General features: G+C 35.8%; 1 protein-coding gene across 1 annotated transcript; it reads right to left on the bottom strand.

The window, feature by feature from the left end:
• Positions 1-747: 747 nt before the first annotated feature.
• Positions 748-15488, bottom strand: LOC132797264 (synaptic vesicle glycoprotein 2B). Its single transcript, XM_060808900.1, has 4 exons — positions 15262-15488; positions 5810-6028; positions 4250-4994; positions 748-3059 (listed from the first exon to the last, which is right to left on the bottom strand). The coding sequence occupies exons 2-4, from the start codon at positions 5844-5846 to the stop codon at positions 1916-1918; spliced, it is 1926 nt and encodes a 641-aa protein (XP_060664883.1). The 5' UTR covers positions 5847-6028; positions 15262-15488; the 3' UTR covers positions 748-1915.
• Between the last annotated feature and the right edge of the window lie 8748 nt (positions 15489-24236).

The following is a 24236-nucleotide window of genomic DNA, read 5'->3' as shown; positions in this document are numbered from 1 at the left end:
ATCAATATATACCAAGTATAGCCTATGGTATATTTTTAGTAATTTTGTTGTATATATTACCAAGGCACATTTTCAAATTACTACCTCACAGTTTTGTTTTTATTAACAATGGTTAGCGGGTATCTTTCTTACTTCTTTAACTTATTTGTATGTCTATATATTCTTACCGTTAACTCTATTTAATGTCAGCAAGATGTAATTCTTATCTACTCTGTTCAATGTGATCATAATTTCGGGAATATAAATCATTAAATTCTATATATGTTCTACAATAAAAATATATTTTTGGTTTTATTTTAGATATCCAAAAAAGAAATGCTACACCTAAAAATATTTATTATATTGTACTGAAAAGTAAAGTTTTATTTGACCAAAAAAATTAAACATACATATGTTTTATTATGTTTGTATAAATTGGTTCATATAATAGTCTGCGCAAATTTAAACAGATAATTTATTAAATTAACTTAATTTTCCAACATTTTGTATCACATTTACAGCTGTGAACTTTGAAATAGCAGTGCCAGGGATCAACTAATAAAAAGGAATATGCAAATAATCCGTTTAGTTTTTTTTCTGTCGCACTGCTATTTCAAAGTTCACAGCTATACTATATGGAATAAACATAAAATACTTCTCAGCATATGTAAATCATCGATGACACTTTTAGTTTCTGAAAATTTCAACAAAAATAAAAAACGCATTTCGTTTGTTGTTTTCTTGAATGGTGTTTATTTTGTATTTGGGGTTTTGTTTATATGCTTTCATTGCTTTATGTAATAGAATAACTTGTTTTTTCTTTCTTTATAACATATGTAACTAAAATTTACAAATATTTTTTTTCTTCCTGTGCTCTGCCCTAAATAACGATACGACGAAAAAAAAAAAAAAAACAATAATAATAATAATAAGAATGGTAATAATAATAGTAATGTATATTGTTACATAAAAACAGTGTGTGTTTCTGAATTTCTTCATCTTTATATGTAAAATATGTATGTAATATGTATATGTACTTGTATTATGTAACATGCATTAATAATAGCAATAGCAATAGCAATAATAATTATAATCATAATAATAATAACAACAATAACTGCCAGCAGGCGTTGCTGCTCACACAATGATCCCTGCTTGATCCTTCATTAAAAACATTTTTCTTCTTCATCTTCATTCACTTTCTTTTCTCTTTTTATATACTTTCTTCTCGTCCATCCAGCCGAACCAGAACCTGCTCTCCTTGCTGCTGATTTAGCCGGCGCCGGCGCTTGCCAAACAAAATTTGTATTAACTGATTATTCCACATCGATACTACAATCGTTTACTATCGTTATCGATGTGTTACATATATTGTAGCATTACGGTTATCGGTTCTATATATCTTATCGCTGGCTTGTGGGCATTTTTTGTAAATTCCAATCGACACGTTTAAAGCGACGAAAACAAAAAAAATCAAAAAAAAAACAAACTGTATTTTTCTCTGTACTTAAATTCTAGACACAAAAAATTGTTATCGTTATCGTTATCATTAATCATAATTACTGACGATCCGAAAAAAAAATCGTAAAACATCCGTATAATGTCGAGCACACTATACATATATTTCTTTTTCATATTTTTTGTTTTTAGTTTTTTTTTTTGTTGTAAATACATACGTACAAAACAATACGAGTTCCCGCCCCCAAAATGGCGGGGTGCTGCAAAAGGAGTTAAAGCGGTGGTTGTTGGTGACGGGGGGGGAAAGTTGGAGTTGGATGGCTGGAAGGTTGTTTGAATGGGGCGGGTTAAGTTCTGTGTGCGGTTTTTGATATCATACTATTGCAAGGTGTTGGTTGTTGTTGTTGTTAATCTGGGGCTATTGGGCTGTGCTATTGTTATCGATAGTTATCGATAGTATTAGTGAATCGTTTGTTGCTTAATTGAGCTCCTTTCGCGTCGTATTGGGCAGCAAGAGGCACATAAGACCGCCGCCAATTAACAGTCCAGAGACTATGAACGTCGGCACCGGACAGAAATGATCCAAGAGCTGGGCAATCACAATGTTGCCAATGATGCCACCTAAACGGGCGGCCACCATCGAGATGGCCACACCGGTGGCACGCAACTTCGTGGGGAATACTTCGGTGATGAGGCAATCAAGTGCGGCATTTGCCGCCGAGATCGCGCCACTGAATACGGCCGATACCAAGAGATTCTGCAACGAGCTGCGCACCAAATACATGAGCGCCGAGCAAATGCCAGCCGTCATTGTGCCGGCAATCAGGAAGAATCGTCGTCCCAACATATCCATGCCAAGGATGGCAAACAGATTCGCTGGCAGGGCGGAGGCAAGCGTGATCAGTGATTCCATGAACACAGACGATGGGATATCGGAGTTGCATGTGCCATTATCGACCTTGGACTTGCTCAGCGTGACAACGTACTCGGTGACGCCGCAAATGTCAGCCTCCTGATTGGGATGACCCTTCTCGTACTCCTCATAGCGATTGAACACCTCTGGGAACCACATCATCAGACCATAGTAGCCAATGTGGAATGTAAAGTTGATGGTGATCGAGACAAGTGTGAATCTCAAGATGGGCGATTTGAACAGATCGCGACTGTGGTCGACCATTCCACTGATCATGCGATGGTATTTGCCCTTGAATCCCTGGGCGCTTTCAGTGTTCAGTTTCTCATCGACCTCCAGATCATAGACCATATATTCTTCGGGCTTCTTTTTCGTGTTCGTCACAAAGATGCCCCGAAAGATGGCCAATGCCTTGTCCTTTTTGCCGCGAGTCAACAGGAATTTGGGTGATTCGGGCAAATAGAAGAGCAGGAAGCCAACCAGAAACGATGGGAACGAGCAGACCAGCAAAAAGATACGCCACGAGTTATATGTGAAGTATTGTGAGATGAAACCAATTTTCGTGGGAATGATCAGCCAGGCCAAACCGGCCACAAACAGGTTACCAAAGGTCCAGAAGGCAGCCATGAAGCTAAGCATGGAGCCGCGTTTCGCTTTCGGTTGGAATTCGGCGAAATACGACCAGATGACAGGACCACTGCCGCCCAGCCTGCAAAACAAAAAAAACAGACAAGAAAACAATAAATAATTAGTTAGTTATTCAAATGAATCATTTCAATTTAACGGTCGAATGCGACAGCTGTCTGCTATGACACGGCGGCCTACGCAAGTGAAAGCTGCATGCTACGAACTGCAAGTAGCATGCATACACTTCACCTTGCAGTGTCGCAGCAATCAGCTGCTGTATGTGTGCAATTCGGTACAAAACGTGACGAGTCATGGCCAGATTAATGTTGTTGTGTAAAATTCGTACGACCAGCGCCAATTCGCATAAATAATTAGCAAACGATTGGCAAAACTAAACTAAAACTGAAACTTGAACCCCGCCGTCAGAGGGGCGAAAGTTTTGCGTTGTGACGAGGTGTCGAGAGCGAAGCGAGATGGCTGTGAGTCAGCTTGAAGAGGCCAAGGCAACGGCAAAGGCAATATAAACAGCAAAGGTAATGTGATTTTCCCTCATTGTGTGTTTATAGACTCATTTCAGATATTTTCGGACCAATTCGCACGAGGCAAAGACCAAAACGATATTAATAATAATAATAAAATAATAATATATGCATGTTTGCTTGATGGAACAACTGGCCAGAAACGCTTAATTAGCATAAAAAGTCACGAATATTGTGGCTCAAATATTTTTGTTGTTATTTATAACAAAGTTAATTGAATTAACACCTCGGCCCCCGTATTCGTATTACCTCTGATGTTGTTGTTGTTGATGCTCCATGTGTCACTCGATCAACACAGTGAACAACAGATGCACAAGAAAATTGGGATGTTCGTTTGGTATTTCTATAATTTTTGTTATTTTGTTATTTTTGGTTTTTTATAGACTGGTTTTGGGTATAACCAGGCATTGCAAAATATGACCTAGACCGTCAATTCCCACACGTGGGTGTAGTATTGTATTTCTAACCCCAAAACTTTGCAGCGCAATTAACGTTGTTGGTTCAAACTTCTTGTTTGATATTCCGAATTGCATTTAATTTGAATGTGCCAACGTACAATGGAGTGCGAACGAAAGCTAAGTGCTACAACACTGCTGAATGCTTCACTAATTTCAAAGAGTGATTTAAATTTATGCAGAGCAGAAATTATTGATTTTAAGTTACGAGTATTATATTTTCGAAAGTCAGTCAGTTTTATAGATACGATTAATATATAGATATGTTTGGTACTTACGCTGCGCCATTGAGAAAACGAAAGAGCATAAAGTAGCCATAAGTTTGCGAAAACGACGAGGCAACAATGCAGAACGCGTTCATAAACGAGATGACAATGAGGATCTTTTTGCGGCCAAAACTGTCGGCAATGCTGCCCCAGAAATAGGCGCCAACCATCATGCCAATGAAGATGATCGAGTTGAGCCATCCTTTCGTTTCCGTGTTCAAGCCCAAATCACATTGTGCCGATGGCAAGATGAATGACATCGAGATGACATCCATTTCCTCCGATGTGCTGACCAGGCCACAAATGGCCAGCAGTATATAATGGAATTTGCCATATTCGCACAGCTCGATGGCCCGCTCAAAGTTGGCGACTATGGGACGGGTCGGTGGTGGCAACGGTGTCTTGCTGCGACGACGCTTATGATCAGCGGCCGCATCATCGGAGCCATCACCGCCGCCTCCTCCGCCGCCAGAGGCGACACGTTCTACGTCCTGCTTGCCATTTTGATTGAACTCGGGCTCGTAGCCGCGATTGTCAGCTGCAAATTGATATTCGGGCTGCTTGGCGCTTGGGGTGCCCAATGAATACGGTTGGATGATCGCCCGATTATCAATATGCTGCGGCGTTGCCGAATTGCCAGAGTTGCCTATCGAACCGGTTAGGCTTGCTGAATGGTTGGGATTGCTTGCTGCGTTGCCCGCGTTGGCCGCGTTGTTCTGATTGTAGTTTGGTTGTAGGCCAGCTTCTACATTATAGGCTGCAAGTAAGCAAAAGCAAACACACACACACGTTGTTGTATACATTAATATAAAATTTCATTTCAAGCACATTACATTACACTTATTATAGAGTAGAAGTCAGGGATTTCGCTTAAAAATATGTTTGAGAGGGTCTTTGATAAGCACAGGTTGAAGTCCTTGCTATGGTTTGTGTCTTAAATGAACTCATCGATGAAATCCACAATAAAGGCTAATATTACGAAAAAATTTGATTGAGATGGTCTTAAATAAGCACTGGTTGAAGTATTTGCTATGGTTTGTGTCTTAAATGAACTCATCGATGAAATACACAAAGGCTAATATAATGTAAAAATATGTTTGAGATGGTCTTAAATAAGCACTGGTTGAAGTATTTGCTATGGTTTGTGTCTTAAATGAACTTATCGAAGAAATACACAATAAATGCTTAGTTAACGTAAAAATATATTTGGGATGGTCTTAAATAAGCACTGGTTGAAGTATTTGCTATGGTTTGTGTGTTAAATAAACTCATCGATGAAATACACAAAGGCTAATATAACGTAAAAATTTGATTTAGATGGTCTTAAATAAGCACTGGTTGAAGTACTTGCTATGGTTTGTGTCTTAAATGAACTCATCAATGAAATACACATTGAAAGCTACTCTAACAAACTAGTTGTAATTAAAGGGATCATTTTAAATATTTGTCGTTTTAAAACAATGCATCGATCGTATGTAATTTTGTATAAAATGTACAACCTCTTTTTGGCTCTGTGCATTAATAGTTGAGTGAGTGATAAATTACTTTTATATTTAAGAAGCAAATACTTACATTCGCTTTTACTTTTTGCAGAATCACCTTCTACCATTCTATAGTTCAAGTTTTGGTTTGGTTTTTGTGCGCGTAGCAAAAAAAAATATATATGAAAATTCAAAGAGACTTTGGTTCGGGTTTTTGGTCCGGTTCGTTAACTGTTCTTTGACTTTGCCAAGCTCGATTGCTTAGTAAAGTACAGTTATGCTGTTGGCTTTGCTTTGGCCTTTGAGTGATCTGCAAATAAACGAAAAGCAAAATAAAATACATTAAAAACAATATTCAACATAAATAAACAGAAAAAAAAACACATAAAATGAATAACGTAAACATTTCGCACTCGAGTCGGAAATGTGCGAGAACTTCAAGTGCGCTCTTTGCTCTCTCAGTTAGCGACAATGTAGAATGATGAGCAATCGATGATTGGGGAGGAGAAGGAGGAGGAGGAGGAGGAGGATGCGAGGAGCGATGCATCAATAGCGATCGACCCCACGCTCAATCGACAGATCGTTCAATTGGGCGTCTAAATTAATGGCCCATTAAAGTGTAATTGAAGAAAATGAATAAATGGAATACGAATACAAATGCATACGTAATGTGTGTGTGTGTGTATACGGACGACGACAATGATGATCGACGCCTGAATGCGACCACAGAGAGAGAGAGAAAGAGAGAGACGTCTAATTGACGACACAAACAAGCCCCAAAATGTACGCCCTAATTGTTTAATAAAAAATTATGCCCAAAAATAGACGAGCAGCAAATTAACCAAATGCCGAAGGCGTGCAAAAAAATAAATACATGAGAATGAGAATTAGAATTAGAATGAAAATGAATTCGATGTATTCAACTGGACTGTTCAACTATTGAAATTAAATTGGTAATTGTCGCAACGTTGCGTATTTCAAAAGCAATTCTCGAAATTAAAAACCCAACACAGCAGACAACAGCAGCAAATGGCCTGATAATCGCTGGCTGTTAAATCTCGCCACTTAACAGCAGTCTGTTAATGTGCTGTTAAATGAAAGCCAGGCTGCAATTGATGCGTCGCGTTGCCAAGGCAACTTATATTTGAGTTTCACATTTGAATCATAAAATGTAAGTAATACTATTTGTCAACTTATTTGTGTATCACATTTGGATTATAAAACGCGTAAGTAATATGATTTATAAACATTGCTGGTCGGGTTTGTTTGATATGTTTATTTATGTATGTATTGGCGTCTGTTAGCTAACAGAGCTGCTGTTAATTAACAGCGGCAGCCATGTCGATTGTTATTTCTACTATTTCTACTATTTTCATTTGCATTTGATTTCGGTTGGTCGACTTCGACTTCGATTTCGATTTCCGTTTTATCGTGTGACAGCGAGCATTGCTCACTGACTGACTGAGTGACTGACTGACTGACAGTTGCGTGACTTGTCAGTAATTTTCTGTCTGTTTGCCTTTTGTTGTTGCCGATCGACGCCATTGTTGTTGTTCTAATTTATGATTTATTGCGCGCGCGCACACACAAACACGTTCGCAATCTTTCACTTTATTTATTTATTTATTGAAAGAACAGAACGCGGCACAGCGCAGAATAGAACAACAATAACAACAAGAATAACAACAACAACAATATTAACAATTATGTGCATCAAATCGCTTTACATTGAACCTGCCAAGATAACAAACAGCGCTCGCATGTGAAATGAAGGAGAACAGGAACCGTAACCAAATCCAAAAGCGAATTCAAAACGAGCTTTCAAAACACAACGAGAGAGCGAGAGAGAATGAGAGCGAGAGAGAAAGTGTGTGTTTAACAGCGAGAGCGAGCGAAGTGAGGGAATAACGTACAAAATGTAAACTAATTATGTATGTATTTTATTCAATTTGAGTTTCAATTTCTATTTCAATTGCAATTGCGTTTGTCGATTGCGAATGAATGAATGCATATGGTTTTTCAATATGCACACGTTCCCTTTCAATCCACATCTACATAATCATTAGCGCTAATTGCCGCGATACAATGCAACAACTTAATAAACCGATTAACATCTCTCGCTCTGAGTATCTGCTAATGCCCGATGCTTATCTACAATCTGTTCAAACGGTTTGACCTCCGCCTACGCTTTACACGCTTCCGCAAATCTTTCACCCTTCACCAGGCTCGCTCACTCGGTTTATCTGTCCGTCCGTCCGTCTGTCCGTCTGTCTGTCCGTCCGTCTGTCTGTCCGTCTATTAACCTTGGTTTGGCGCACGTGATATGGGTCAAGTTGGGGCAGCGATGGCAATTTCTAGCAGTGAATGCCAATTTCTAAGCATCTAGAACGTATTGCCATCTGATTATCTTACGGATATGAAATGTGCATTCAACAAAGAAAGCATAAATCATCGACGCGGGGGCATCGAGAGGGGGAGGGGGGGCGAGAGCAATGTGCAAAATATGGAAATGATATGAGATTCCAGTTTCTGTTTTATTTATTTATGATCTAGCAATCTAGCTAGTCTGATCTGAGACTCTCGGATTCGAATTGGCTTCAATGTCGCATTGGGGAGCTGAATGGTTCGGGTCGGTTTCTCTGTCCCATAAAGGGGGAATCGAAACCTCTTTATATGGCGTAGCATGTTTTTTTTGTTCAATTTTGTTCATTTTCATTTTCATTTTTGCTATTGTTTTTGTTTTCGCAATTTGTTTGCATATCTCTAACTAATTAGCACTTGAACAGAAAACAAAAAAAAAAAACACCAAGTCGAGGCGCTACAGGTATGAATCAAACACTTTTCAGATCTCTTCGATTTCTTGCAAGATGAAACGAGAGAGGAGATTTTGCAGTCTACAATATAAAAATAGAGATTACATATTTACTTATGCAATTTGGACGTGTAATTCCCTGTGTAAAATGCTGTCAAGCCATGGGAAACTCTATTACAACATGCATGCTATTCGAATTTGTAACAGTTGCCAGAAGAAATTCAATTTTTGCAATACATATTGCTAACCAATTACCACAATGTTTACAAAAGTCTCTCTTGTCCTGCGAAACTTTCGACACTCTAACTGTAAAGATCGTTAAACCAATAAAAATATTTTCAGAGGCTTCTTCTCATTAAATGGAGAAATTGCAACGCGTTTATCGGGTTGTTGTCACCCAACCTAAGTACGGTAATATATCATCGTAATCGCAATTTGTTTATTATTTTTTTGTTGTAGCTCGACACTTTTTTAAACTTTATTGCCTTCAGCTTATTCATAGATTTATTGTTTACCTGCTGTGCGATGAAGTTCTTGTTTTCTTATAAAACGTTTTTATTTTTCCGCATGAAACTTAAATGTATTCGTATTTAATTTCCTTCGTTTCTGTTTCACTTGCTATCACTTGAGTTTTATTTTGTTGTTGTTTGTATGTATAACGTTAAACTAAATGATTATATTTGTTATTTATAATTATTGCACTCTTTGTCGAGTCTTTGTCAGCTGTGCAGAAATTGTTTGTTATTATTATTATCGATGTTTGCAATTCTTTTAAAAGTTCTTGCTTTGTTTGTTGTTGTTGTTGGTGCTGGATTTACTGTCAGCTTGAATTTGACTGGCGACCACATTAATAACTTTCAACTTGTTGCCGTCGGCTGGCTTCACAAAACGCATTTGCGCCAAACTCCAACTCAAACTCCGAATCAAAACAAAAATAATTAACTGATAAACGCGTTTGCTTAATAATATTTTATTATTTGTTTTGTTTTTTCGTATTATTCTTGTTTTTTTTTGCGTATGTTTTGTTTGGTTAACGGGAGCGATCTCGTTAAGCGTTCGAACGCGTCAAACAGTGGAAAGTATCTGAGACGCGCTACGCGCGCGCTTTTAAATACAAGCTGCCATACAACAAAAAAATCTGAGCCGGGAGCGAGTGCGAAGTAAGCATCAATATCAGAAGCAACAACAACAACAACACCAACAACAACACCAATACATCAACAAGAGCAGCAGCAGCTGTTACGACGCGCTGCGACAGCGAAACGAAATGGCAATGGAACACGAGCGACGCTTAACTCACTGCTGATAAGCGCCGCTGTTGTTTTACTTGTTGTTGTTGTTGTTGCTATTTGGTTGTTGATCATCGTTGACCGATTGGACGCTGCGGTCGCTTTTGCCATATCGTTGCCTAGTTATGTGAGGTGCGATATCGTGATATTGCAGCTGCAACAAGCCATCTTATGTTGCGCAGTGTTGCCAAACTTCATAAAGTACTGAGAAGCTTTTATGTTCTTCCTTAAAGCGTATCGTTTAACAGAGTATGAATTAGACATGTGCGTTTTCTTTTGAAATTATGATATCGTGATATTGCAATGTTATGTTGCGCAGTATTGTTAAACTTCATTAAATACTAAAAAGTTTTTACACTCTGTCTCAGACTAGGATATGCGTGTTTCGTTTCGAAATCGCGATATCTTGATATCAGTACGAAATGTAAGCTTGTGTAAGGTTGTTAAACTTCGTAAAAGTGTGACGACTTTTGACGTTTTGTTGTGCAATGTTGCCAAACTTCATACAAGTGTGACGTCTTTCTGCGCTCTTGTTGAGTGCGTAATGGAATACAACGATATCATGATGCTGCCCTTCAAAAGTAATGCAATGTTACAAATATATGCTATAACATAGTAGATTAGAATTTATTATTTTTACAACATTTTGCAATGTTGCCAAACTTCTGAGCAGCTAATCTTGATTTCGATTCGATGATCATTAATAGACAACGTATAAACGCTGTAAATGGACAGCTGCTTAATTAATATTCGAAGAGTGAGCGAGCGTATAAGATTTGTAATGCAAATGAATTTCATAGATAACAACAATAATACTATGGGGAGAGTACTCGCACTCGTATTCCAAATGGGCGGTTCAATTGGATGCTGTTGCAACTGTACCACACACACAAACATACATAGATTTTGCATTCTTTTGTTTACGATATTGTTATTGCTATTGCTATTATTATTATATGGTTCTGATTCTGATTCTGACTCTGACTCTTTCCGGGATACGTTGAGACAACAAACAGCACAGCTTTGATAAGCAAAGTGTCTTCCCGAGAGAATTGTTATTGAAGCTGCTGAAGAGAGAGAGAGAGAGAGAGAGGAAAGTGTGGGGAAGAGGCGGAATGATCTTGACGCTTCATTTGCTACAAAATGTCACAGAACTCAGAACTGAAGTATGTACATGTGAAATGAAATTCTATTGACAATTGATGACAGATTGCACAATGAGTGAACAGAGAGACAGAGAGAAAAAGAGTGAGAGTGAGAAAGAGAATCCCCACAAAGAGTCCCGCATTTCGTTAAGGGAATTTAAGCAATTAACGACTTGATTGATCAAAGAATAAGTGTATCTAGTATGAAAAGGCATTATTATACATACTGTTGATGACATTATTATTATTATTAATATTATATGTGAGTGCACAAATACAAACACATATTGAAATTGTCTATGGTATATACAATGTGTATATATAGAGTGATTATTGATACACTTTTAATCGATGCTACACTGAGCTCGTGTGCTTATACCATGTGACTCAGTGCAAGTCTCTCCGGGGAGAACTTGGAACTCGCACATCGACGCCAGATGATACTTGGAACTGGGCATGAGCCCTGAGCCAGCTCCCTCCCAGGCGGCGAGGCGACTTAATTACAAGTCCCTCGATAAAGTTGTTTTTCTCTCTCCCTCTCTCTCATTCATTTCTGTTGCAGCTGTTTTTCTTGTTGCTGTTATTTCCTAATTGTTGCCACTCAATTAAGACAGTGTTTTCAGAATTTTATTCGAAATTTGTGTATTTTTTAATACCCTATAAGTGGGTGTTATGCCACTGGCCTTTAAAGTAGTAAATATTATATATACATACATATATAATTTATTTATATGTTACTCTGATAAGGCTGATGTGCTCAGTCGTCGCTATGTCTGTGACTATATAAAGACAGAATACTACGCACAGCCTTAAACAACATGTAGTAAAAACTAGTTGAAGCTGCTAGAATCAGAATCTTAAATGCTGGATTGAACTGCTAAAATAAATATTTGATAAAGCAAACAATGAAAATCATGTTTCAGATATTACAAGAAGATTTCGAATAGTTGCTTGCGAACATTAAATTGAATTTCTAAAATGTAACGCTAGTTACATTTCTCTAACAACATTCGAGTGAAAAATCGATATATCACGTAAATTTCCTAATTGTGATCCCAGGGTATTAGATTTTTTGCGTTGTTTTCAAGCGATTGGAAAGTAACAAAAATAATAATTTGTGAGTCAACGCACAGTGCACAGCTGTGTGTTTTTTGTTTTCATAATTTGTTTTTTTTGTGTTTTTTTCGAAAATTTGACACATCGAATAACGTTCTCCACATCCATGTGACGTCAATTCGAGAGATGAAAATATTCTCCTTCCCCGATTTAATAGCCACGCGTGTTCTTCTTCTACTTCTCAACTTTTTTGGGTTCGTTATCGTATGAATATGTAGTATATTTTTATGGCATAAAGATTTATGTAGAGCATTGCGAAATATTGAAAATTTGAATTTGAACGAAGAGAAATATATGTTATATACTACAGACATACATATATGTTATAAGAACACTCACTTTGCTAAATAGATGTACACACATATCGCCAGCATTGTGCTTTATTTGGGAACGTGCTTGGCACTTATGAAGAAGCGTTTAACTCGATCCACACAACAAAACAGAACAGAACACAGATGAAGAAAAGCGAAAAGCTTTGTTTCTCGAGTCCGTCGTTTACATAATGCAACCGATTCTCGTCTCGTAACGATATCGATTCAAAGACGTGTCGTCTCTTCAATTTAACACAATGCAAACGAACAACTTTTGCTGCTGCTGCTGTTATGCGGGCATAATTAAATTAATTACTGTTTCAAATGCTTAGAAATGGTAGCAAAAAAAACAGAGAAAGAATTAACAAAAAAAAAAAAAAAACTACAATTGTCTAGCGACTGTCAACGTTGAACACAAACATTTTTTTTTTATAATTATTCCAGTTGTCGCTTCGTTTTGTTTTGTTACTCGCTGCCTGATTGACAATGTAATTATGAAAATGGCATCAAGAACAAAAGAACAAAACAAATCAACAGGTAAGAATTTTGTGTTTACGATCGAAAGATCGCACAGTTGAATACTCTCTAATTCTAGGCCGAAAATGCAGCTCAACAAGTGAAGTTCTTTACTGCTAATTAACGATTTTGTAACGTCAATTTCAGCGCATAAAATTCATTAACTAAAACTTAAACAGTTGCTCTACAAGTTGTGAGCAAAAAACTTTGTTTGAGTAGCAAAACAAAAGTCAAAGATTGCAGCTCAAATTTCTATCCTTATTTTGTTGACTGAATTTCTTAAGCAGTTAAGCTTTTGGTTGCACTCCTCGCTGTGGTTGTTGTCCAAGCTAAACGATCGCCTTGAGGGCGCTGCGTCTCGACTGTCTGTTGTTGTTGTCGATTGTGCATTTGCGTGTGTGTGTGTGTGTTTTGTGTTTTTTTGGGGCGTTTTTTTAATGCAGCGACGCGCACATCAAAAAAGTTGAAAATCCCATAACAAAATCGCAGAATAACAATAATCTGTAAACAATAACAGCAATGCTCGAAAAATATACACTCTACAATCTGTATCTGCAGCTGTATATTTTGTATCTTTTGTTGCTGTTGCTATTGCTACTGAATAATTCAATTGCGAGCGCATAAACATTGTTCACCGCTAACTCGTTCAAATCGGTTTGCGTTAGTTCTTCTTTTTTCTTTTTTGTTTTTTGTGTTTTGTGTTTTTTTGCCTAGGCCAACTGACTCTCAATTGAGCCACGCCCCTGAAAAAAACTGGGGGCTGCTTGTGTTTTTGTTTTTTGGGCGCCACCTAAAACGCCCTTTTCATCTTTTGATGTGCTCCCAACACATTTTTCTTCTTTCGTTGCGTTTCGTTTTCGTTTTCTGCGCAAACATTTCAATTAATTGAACAATTAATTGAAAACAATGTGCGAAACGAAAACAAAATTCAAGCTAAACGGCTAACAAAATGCTCAAAAATTGTGTGTAAACGGAAAAACGAATCGAAAACGAAAACGAATCGAGATCAAAATTCAAATTGAAATTAAAGTGTGGAATGGGTGAATTCGAATTGAGAATTGTGAATTGGGAATTGCAATTGAAATCGAGTAAACAACATCGAGCAACAACAACAACAATAACAATATTGTATTTTCATCATTGATTGAGCAATAATATTTCTTCTTTTGTTGGCTGTCCAAAAAGTTCCAAGTAAATAAATGCATGAGTAATGCTCATTGTGAAATATATTGAGCATTATTCAGATTGACACTTGCCTAACGACCCTGACTCAACACAGCAGCAACAATGTAAGTGGGAGGGAGAGCTATATATAAACATATTGATGATTAACTTTACTGATCACTAAACACCGATCAGCGATCACATGATCTATAAGATCTCAAAGTTGTTGTAATGTGTGAAAACATTGCTGAGTTTTGAGTTCCTAGCAACTTAATTAACATTTTGTTCGAAGAAGATTTCTCCGAAAAGTCAAATAAGTCATCAACTGGTATCGACTGATCTTGCTTTGAAACATGATTTTAAAGTCAACTTGAAGAGATTTCAGTTCATTAAATGGTTTTTCAATCTTTTATAAGATATCTGGAGAATAGGTCCTTTAATGAGCATTTAAGAAATAGTCTGATAGAGATATGCAAAAATGAAGATTACTTCCAGTGCCTTAAAAAGTTGGTCAAATGATCACTTTTGTAACTTATCATTTTTGATTATTTCGTAGAATTATTTTTTGAAAAGGACTCGAGTATCCAGGCGTTACTTTGCAGATTACATCTTAAGTGTAGCACTGAAAACTTTTGCACTTTTTGAAGATCTTGCAGCTCAATTTATGAAATATATGATATATGAATTCATCGAGGATCCTCACAAGATCATATTTTGGAATAAAAGTTCCTTGATGTTTTTGTTCATTTTCGTTTTTTCATTTTCACTGAGCTTGAGTCGGCGATCACTTGAAAGTCTATAACATTGTGCTATCGATCGTCGACAGAGTTCAACATTATTCTATGTTTTGTTTTCTTTGTTTTGTGTTTACTTGTTGCCGCTTTCGTTTTTTTTTTTCCACTTATGTCGCATATTTTAGCGACAATTTATTTTGGTATAATTAATTTATCATGCATTATGCATTATTTTGTGCTTACGCTTCGCTAAAGAAGGACGTCAACAAATGAAATGCAAAGGCAAAAAAAAAAGAGAACCGAATTAAAAAAAAAAAATTCAGAATTTCGCGCAAATTTGTGTGTGTATCCTTTATCCTGATGGACTTGGGTGTGTGTGTGTTTGTGTAACATATGTGTGTGGAGGATGTTGATGAGCAAGGATCTTTAGTGATCCTTGTTGTTGTGTGTACGCACCTACTGCTTGTGTCTCGATCTTGTTGTCGATTTCGCAAATTTATGGCTCTTTCTGCCTTCCGGACCTGGTTGAATGTGTAGCACGTGAACGGTACTCAGCGAGGGTTAACGGTACTCGATATATATGAATATATATTTAGTTTGTTGTTTTGCAATCAGTTCAAATCTCGGATCACTAGATGGAGAGCTCCACGCAGCTCCAAAAGCGATTGGACAATGCGTTCAGTTTGGCGCCGGGGCAACGTTTTTATAATCGGCTGGCGGCCTCCCTTGACCAGAGACCAATGTCTCTTGGCTCTCCTCTCTCACTCACACGCTCAATCTCTCTCTCTTTCTCTATGTCTTACTCTCTCGCTGTCGTCTGTCCGTATCTTCTTCAGCGTCGTCGAGTCCATGTTTGCTCGCTGTCATTGCGTCTCTTTGTTTTGCTCTGCTCACTTGCCAATCTCTCTATCTCTCACCCTCTCTCTCTCTCTCTCTCTCCCGCACACACACACACACCCGTACAGCTGTTGCCTTAGCCTCAGAAACGTTCTATTGACGTTATCTCGGGATCGGGCCGAGCAAGACGACGCTCGTCTTCGTCTTCTTCTCTCGGAAGCTGCGACGTCTGATGCTTATCACTGGCGACTGTGGCTTGTGCTTATCTCTCCTCTTTGCCCAGAAATATGTAGCGCAAACGCAACACATACTACAAAGTGGTAAAAGCAACACAACAGACAACAGACAGCAAAAAAAAAGTCAACGTCGTCGCAATGGAAAGGGAGAAGGGCAGAGAAGGGAAAGGGAAAGGCAACTCGCGTTGGTTGCGCGTCAACAATATCCAGCCGTAACACAGAAATAGCTCTATATATGTTTTTCAAAAATATATCACACATGTATGTATGTACGTAGATATATCTGTGCCTTTGCCTGTCTCGGACGATATTTGCGTGCTGATAGCTGCTGTTCATGACCAACAACAACAGCAGAAACAACGACAACCCACCCACCACATGCCACACACACTCCCACCACCAGCCTCCGCCTGTCTATCCATTCGATTGTCCGCCCTCTGTCTTCTCTTTTCTGCCTTCTGCCTTCGGTCGTCTTCTGCCTTCATCAGCCATCGAGGCGTGCAGCGGCAAAAGATCTGCGTAATTGTCGACGATTTTTCCTCACAGCAAGTGACAAATTCTAACTAAAAATGTAAATGAAAATGAGAATGAAAATGAAAACTGTGGGCTGGGGGCTGGGTTAATGGATCTGGCGTCTGGGAAATGAATATTTTGTATCGAGCATGCCAAGTTCAATAATGTAAAGCACACTTTGCCAAGTGTAATGCCAAGTGCACATTGATTGCATTTAACGCACTCGAAGTAATGATTAGGAGTAGCTCCTTAAGTGTTTGCATATCAAGTATACGACCTGCTTCGTTTAGAGGTTGTCAAAATAGGCAACTTTTTCAATTCTAAACCGTTTTCGGTGTAATCTTTGAAGGATTAACTAAATTTAAAATGAAAAAAATTGGTTTATATTTTATACAATATTTTTTCATTAGCAATATCAAGTATACGACTTTGTCATTTTAGGAGTTCAAATTATAAGAGACGTTTAAATTCTGAATCTATTTAAAGTTCATAATCTTATTTCTTTTGTCATAATGTGAAAATACTTATTCAATGACAACATCAAGTATACGTTTTTGTCATTTCAGTAGTTGAAATAATAATAAAATTTCCCGTTCAAAGCTGCATTTTTAGAGTAATCTTTAGAGTGATTATTATAGCAGAAATCATAAATAATCAAATCTTATTTATTTATTCTGTGAATATCAACAAATAATATGAAATTCTCTAATTCGAAGTCAATTTTAGGAGTAATGCTTAAAGTGTTTTTAATAATTTTTAATAATTTTATTAAACTCATATTAATTTAGTTTCCATGGCTATTTTGCAAGTTACGAAAATACAATTTTATTAGTAATATCAAGTATACGACTTTATCATTTTAGAAGTTGGAACAATATGAAATTTTATAATTTGAAGTCAATTTTTGGAGCAAACTTGGACTGAAATTTGAAGTAAATTAATTATAATTACGTTGTCTCATCTTGCATACTTGTTTCAGGAATATCAAGTATACGACTTTATTTTAGGAAAATTTTCTAAGTAATCTTTAGAGTACCAAATTTTAAGTATTTAAATTGGCAATCCATTATCTTATTTTGCTTACTTATTTTCCAGTTTGTAATAATGTGAAAATACTATTTCATTATAAATATCAAGTATACGTATTTGTAATTTTGGAAGTTGTAATAATATTTCATATAATAATATGAATTTATTAATAATATAAATAATATAAATAATAACAGTAATTGTAATTGAAATAATATGAAATTTTTTAATACTGATGTCAAATTGCTTTCGAGAGATTATATCTTATTAGTGGCGAATATTAAACAGCTAAATGTGAAATTAATAATGTCATTATCTATACAAAGTTATTCGTTTTATAGATTACTCAATGTAAAACAGACAGTTAACTTATTATATTGTATATTGTATATTGAATTTTATATTTATAAATGTCGAATTATAAAAAATTTCTGCTATTTTGCCTATTAAGAATTCGGCTTACTCATTTTATGAGGTCTAATTCTGAAGCAATTTTGGAAGCAATTCCTTAAACGATGCAAATTTTGAAATACTTTGTCAATTATGGTTATATATTAGAACCAAATTGGAATGAAAATAATTTGACAAGTTTTTATTAATCATCAATTATTGACAGCTTAATTTAATCTAAGTAAATTATCAAAAATAGTTTCTCTATTTACGCAGCTGGTTGTATCTGTTAATTGTAGAGAATAAGTTCCCAGGAAATGAGCCTAACATAATCTCTTATGCTTTTATAGCTGGAATAAAGCGCGTTTGGGGGAATTTACAATTTTATAAGCATCATATTCATTTTCACAGTTAATTATCTGAAATATGTTAATGGCATGCAAAATTATTTGTTATTGCGGCGACTATTATTCATAGTGCTTTATTTGAAAGCAAAGCAAAGAATTAGCAAACTTTCAAAAACATTGGGGAATTTTTGTTGGTTTTTTTGTTTGTAGTTAATTATCATCATTGCGAGTTTAAGTTTTATCTATACTTCATTTAAAATTGAGATCTAATTCAAAGAAATTAAAGTTTCTCCCACCCACAAGCTGGGGAAATATATGTAGATCGGTTATAACAAAAGGAAATGAGTGTCATAAAAAGACGAAGAAGAATAAAATTGTTGTACGAAATATTATTCAAGTTCAGCAGAGGCACAAATCAGAATCAGAACAAGGGAATTCGGTTGGCACAGAGCAAGAACGCGTTGAGAAGAGTTGTTTATGTTTATCCACTGTCAGCTGTCAGGTTTCCAACACGAAGACAAACACAAAGAAGGAAGGGACGGGGAAGGGGAGGGGGAGGGGGAGAGTACAGAGTAGAGAGAACACGAGTTGTATTCCGGGGCTGATGACAGTTGCTGTCAACTCTGCACCCTCGTGACCAGGGCTGCCAACAGTGTGTCCGAAATTCGTGTGTCCTTTGACTGACAGTTTTACGCCCTATTCCTCTTCTGCACTCTACTCTTCTCCCTCCTCGTGGGATCTTGTTGACTTGGCTGGCGGGTATTCGAAAGTTTCCCCAAAAAAAAAAATATACATATTATATATCTCGGTATCTCTTGCACAAAGTTGTACAATATTTGCATAGCTCAAGATATTGTGTTATTCGCAATGTAGTTGTTTTTATTATGATTATGATTATTATTATTATTATACTTCGTACTTTATATGAGTACTTATTTGGCTCCAGGGTCTGACGTCAGTCCAATATACACAATTTTATATATGTTTTATGGTGCTGCGGCTTATAATTTTGTTGATGTTGTTTTGTGGCTTGTGCCACTGATGAATTATGGCCCAGTGTTATTATATCAGCAGCAGTGCACGGGACAACAGTAAAACAAAACAACAACAACAAAAAAATAAGACAAAAACGAAACACAATCTGTTTATCTGACAAATGGATAATCAAATTTGTGTGTGGGATCAGCAACCACGTGAGGGAGACAACAAAAGTAGCAACCAAAGTAGCATCTGATCTTCTCTCAAAAGTCTTATCGAATGGAACATTTTAATATCTCTACTCAATTGACTTCCGCTTCAATTGCAATTGCAATCGCTGCCTGTCGGAGTCTTAGCATTGATTAATCGATCAGCTCAGAATAATTGATAACCTTAGCAATTGATCAGTCACTGATCTTGAAGTCGGATTAAGAAGAAAGTGCGCTACGATCAATTAGCAAGCATAAAAATAAAGTGAAAGCGCTGATCAAATATGAATGAACAAATAATAGTAATCGGTAAGCATAGATACTGTTTGACAGATTCATTAATCGATCTTCACTATGTATAGTCGATCGATTACTTTTACGTGCTTAAGTTTCAGATTTGAATATACATATAAGTAAGTTGAAGTCAGAGTAAGAAAAAGTGCACTGCGATCAAATACAAAACATATAAGTAAAGACAACAAATGCGAAACGATTCTAGTCAGGATTATTAATCGATCTTCTCTATATTATGTTGATATATTTATTGATTACTTTTATTTGCTAAAAGTGTATAAAATAATATGAAAGTAGGAACTGCAAAATCAAAGGGTTTTGTTAAAGTTAGATAGTCTTGAAATTTGGTTGATATATTAAATACAAATACAAATATGAAACAAAGTACTTTATATTCAAGAGTTTAAAGTCTAGTGAAACTGATCGCATACAATTGGCAAAAAGATTGCGGGGAATTACCAAATATAACAATAGTAAATTTGGCGAGGTAAAAGAACAACGCGAACCTATCTTTCACTTTATGATCTGTCATTGTCACAAGATCATAAGAACATCATCAGATCATAAAGCACTTATTTACTGTGGTATACTTGAATACCCATTGACGTCACGTGAAGTTGAGAAAGTAAAAAACGTTTTTTTGGGGGAAGTTGTTACAGCTTAGCCATGGTTAAGGATTACTTATCGATCTGCACAATAAGAATTCCGAGAAATTGAGCTGGTCAAGTGCTTATCATCAGCCTGGACTGTGCTCTTCAGAATAGTTTTGGGAGTTTTTGTTTTTTGCGCAATTCATTGTGGAATAACAAACAAAGTGACTTTATGAGCTGTCGTTGCTTGATCTTAAGATTGTAAAGCGCTTATTTGGCTGCTCATTGACGTCACGTGAAGCATAATAAACAGTTATTTTTGGCCAGTGGGAAAACTGAAGCTGCGCAGTAAGTTGAAGAGTTTAAAGTACTTGGATTTGTCATTGACGAAGGAGCCTAAAGAACATTGCTTAAGGAACTGGAAACTCGGGAACTCGGGAACTAGGAACTGACAACTGAACGCTGACTCAAAGTGATGTTTGTTTCTTAAATGGACTCAATCAAATTGAGACTGCGTTATTAATCGTGTACGCTCAATATCAATTAAGGCAAGACACTCTGTGAGTATGAGTGTGTGAATACGATGATGATGAGTGTGAGTATATGAGTATACATATGTGAATACATTCGAAACGAATATTCAACTCTGCATTCGCACAGCTGCATTCTCTGATTCGTTACGATGTTGTTTTCCATTTCGGACATTTGACTAACGATGACTAATTCATTGGGGCGACTTAAGCAGAAATCAATTCCCATGGCAACCCCTCAAACACGTCCCTCCCTCCGTTCCCTCCGTCCCCTCCCTCACTCTGTCACGTCTCGGCTCTCTATCTGTTCGCCCTTAGCGGGAATGCGGCAGCAACTGGTTTAAACCGATGACAATCAGTCCATGAACCCTCCGGCAACGTCATCAGCTGGAACGGTAACTGGGCGTTGTTATGCATCAATTGATCGCTAAATAGGGCCCATGCCACATTGACTGACCGACTGACTGAGGACCGAATCACAGCAGCAGCAACAGCAACAGCGCAACATCAACATCAACATCAATAGCAAAAGCTAAACAAGTAGGAAGGCATCAGTCGAATGTGCTCGACTGTGAGATACCCGCTACTCATTTTTAGTGAAACCATAACAGTGCGGTAATAACTTTAAAATATACCAAATTATACTAAAATACCACAAAAATACTAAAAACATACCAAGGCTATGTTATTATATGTAGATCTATCTCTTATACTTTCTCGGTATCATATACCAAATTATACTAAAATACTAAAATACCATAAAAATACTAAAAATATGCCAAGGCTATGTTATTATAGATATATCTCATATACAATACTTTCTCGGTATCATTAATTATACCGAATAATAGTAATAATAATATACTAAAAATTCTAAAATATACCATATACCATACCATATTATAGCTCTATCTCTTATAGTCTCTGAGAACGAGATACGGACTTATCTACATACTAAAAATACTCCTATTTAAATGCTATAAAATAATAATTATTTATATACATGTTTTACAAAGTACAAAAACACGTATACGACATGTGTTTTCTAGAAAATTTGAAAGTCAGCATTTCAACCTAAAACTCCCACTAATTAGTTATTTAAATATTCTTAATAATCTTATTTAAAAACTAGAAAAGCTAAACATTTATAAAAATTGCTTTAATAAAAAAAAAAGAAAAATAAATATTTCATATAAATTTCTACAAAATACTTCATTCAATACTTAAATACTTAATCAACGATTAATAAATAATTCAGCAAATCGCCTAGATAAATAATTGAATGTAGTGAAAACACGTATACGACAAGTGTTTTCAAGAAATTGTAAATGATTTAGCAAAAAATCTATCAATTGTTTAATTATTTATTTAAATATCAATTATAAATCTAAATTTTTTACAACTATAAACCAAACAATTAAAAAAAATCGCTTAAACATATAACTGCAGGAAATAAAATCATGTATACGACAAGTAGTATTACAAAGTTTTCCATTAGTAAGAAAGAAAATCATACAGTTGTTTAATTATAAATGTAATATATCAATTATGAATCAAATTACTTTACAACTATAAAAAACAATTATGAAAAAGGCTTAGAAAAAATAAAAACACGTATACGACTAATTTTAATATGTTTAAAAAACATATTCCATAAAACATATTTTAATAAAATTTGAAAATTTATGCAATATTTATATACATAAAAGTACGCTTTGAGTATTTTTTTATCCAATCTGAATTTGTAGAGTATTGAGATATTTAAATATGAATTTAAAATTATGATTTTTGCAGCTTTAGAATTAATTGCTTTATTATGAAGTGAAAATATAATTTTTAAAAGCCAAATGCTCTTCAATTATTCAACATCAAAATAAATAAATATTAATTAAATAGATTAAAAGCTATAAAATCGAAATTCGCAGTCAAAGTAATTTGTGCACATGTGTGTAAATAACTATAACAAGCTAATGCATAATAGCATATTGTTATTTTAATGTTGATTTCATTGTGGTGAGATTAACACACTATTTTGATGTTGGTTATAATCTGTATCCAATCAACGCCTATAGATAAATGATTGAGTTTGTGGCTAATTGAGCAAACGTGGCGCAGGGAATAAAAAAATAAAAAATGATTACAACAGAAAGAGAGAAATAGCTATAATCTAAAGTCGAATCGATAATTACAGATACTATATGATTTATATGATCTATATCTACATCATTTGAATACCAGTTGGGGAAACTATCGTCGAAACTAGATCGTATATCGCGTATACGCAAGGTATAAACAATAACGGCAAGAGCAAGAGCAAAAGGAATAACAATAACAATAACAGTAACAAAGTATCACAATTGTCACATGTCGCTGTAGCTTGTTTATTATTATCGTTATTTATTTATTATCTCTTTTTTGTTGTTGTTGTTGTTGATTTTGCTTTGTTTTCGCTTTATGCAAATAAGATTTAGCATTTAGTTTTTGTTGCTGTTGCTTTTTTTTATACACTCGCATTCGCATTTGCGATTTGATTTAAAATGTTTACAGCGCGTTGTCGTCGTGTGTGTGTGTTTATCTGCAGGGCGCTACTGCTTAATTCCGTTTCTATATCTTCCATCTCTCGCAGTGCTGTAATAGAAGTCAGCTTAGCTAACAAGTAATCGCAGTCTGTCTGTTAGGCTACTGGTTAAACAAGCTTCAGACATACATAAATGTCCACGAGTCTGAAGGGCGGCCCCCCATAAAAAAAAGAAACACACACACACACAAACGTTTATTGCGGTATATAAAATGTAACTGCATTTCAGTGGAATCTGCGTAATATATCTCTATTTACACTTTATGCAATAATCTCTCTAAAATAGCAACACGAGTGTTTGTCTTGCATTCATTTCCCTAAGCATTTTGTTTATGAGATTTGCTCAGCGCTTACGCTTAAATGCATTTTTAGTTGCTCTCAGCGATTGTTTAGTGGCTCACAGCATTGTGCTAAACGATTAATTGTAATTGTTAAATACAAAAAGTAACTACGAAGACATCAACTACACCAAAATTATCCTTTATCATTGATGGAGAGTTTTAAATAAAATGCATCTTCATTTTATGACTTTCGACGTCGTATTAAATTATTTCCTGCAACACATGTGAGTGACAAAAAAAAGTTTTATGCACTTTAAATTAAAATCTAAAAATATATATTTCTAAAGTTAAATATATGTATGTATGAAATACAGTTTTTTGACTCTTTGATTAGATAATTCGATTGTAATAAAAATAAAATGAATAGCAAAGTCGTAAATTCAAAAATAATTTTATTTTGAGCGACGAACTTTAAGTCACAAATACTTTATACATGATTTCAAAGTTTTTTTGTTTAACCCAACACGGAAATTATATTTGAAGAAAGACATAGAAAACTGTTAAAAAATCTACAGTCAAGTGTGCTCGACTGTGAGATACCTGCTACCCATTTTTAATA

Source organism: Drosophila nasuta, chromosome X (genome assembly GCF_023558535.2).
Source record: "Drosophila nasuta strain 15112-1781.00 chromosome X, ASM2355853v1, whole genome shotgun sequence".
Lineage (NCBI taxonomy): Eukaryota > Metazoa > Arthropoda > Insecta > Diptera > Drosophilidae > Drosophila > Drosophila nasuta.
Note: the sequence above shows the minus strand (reverse complement) of the source record. Positions and strands in the feature narration are given on the sequence as shown.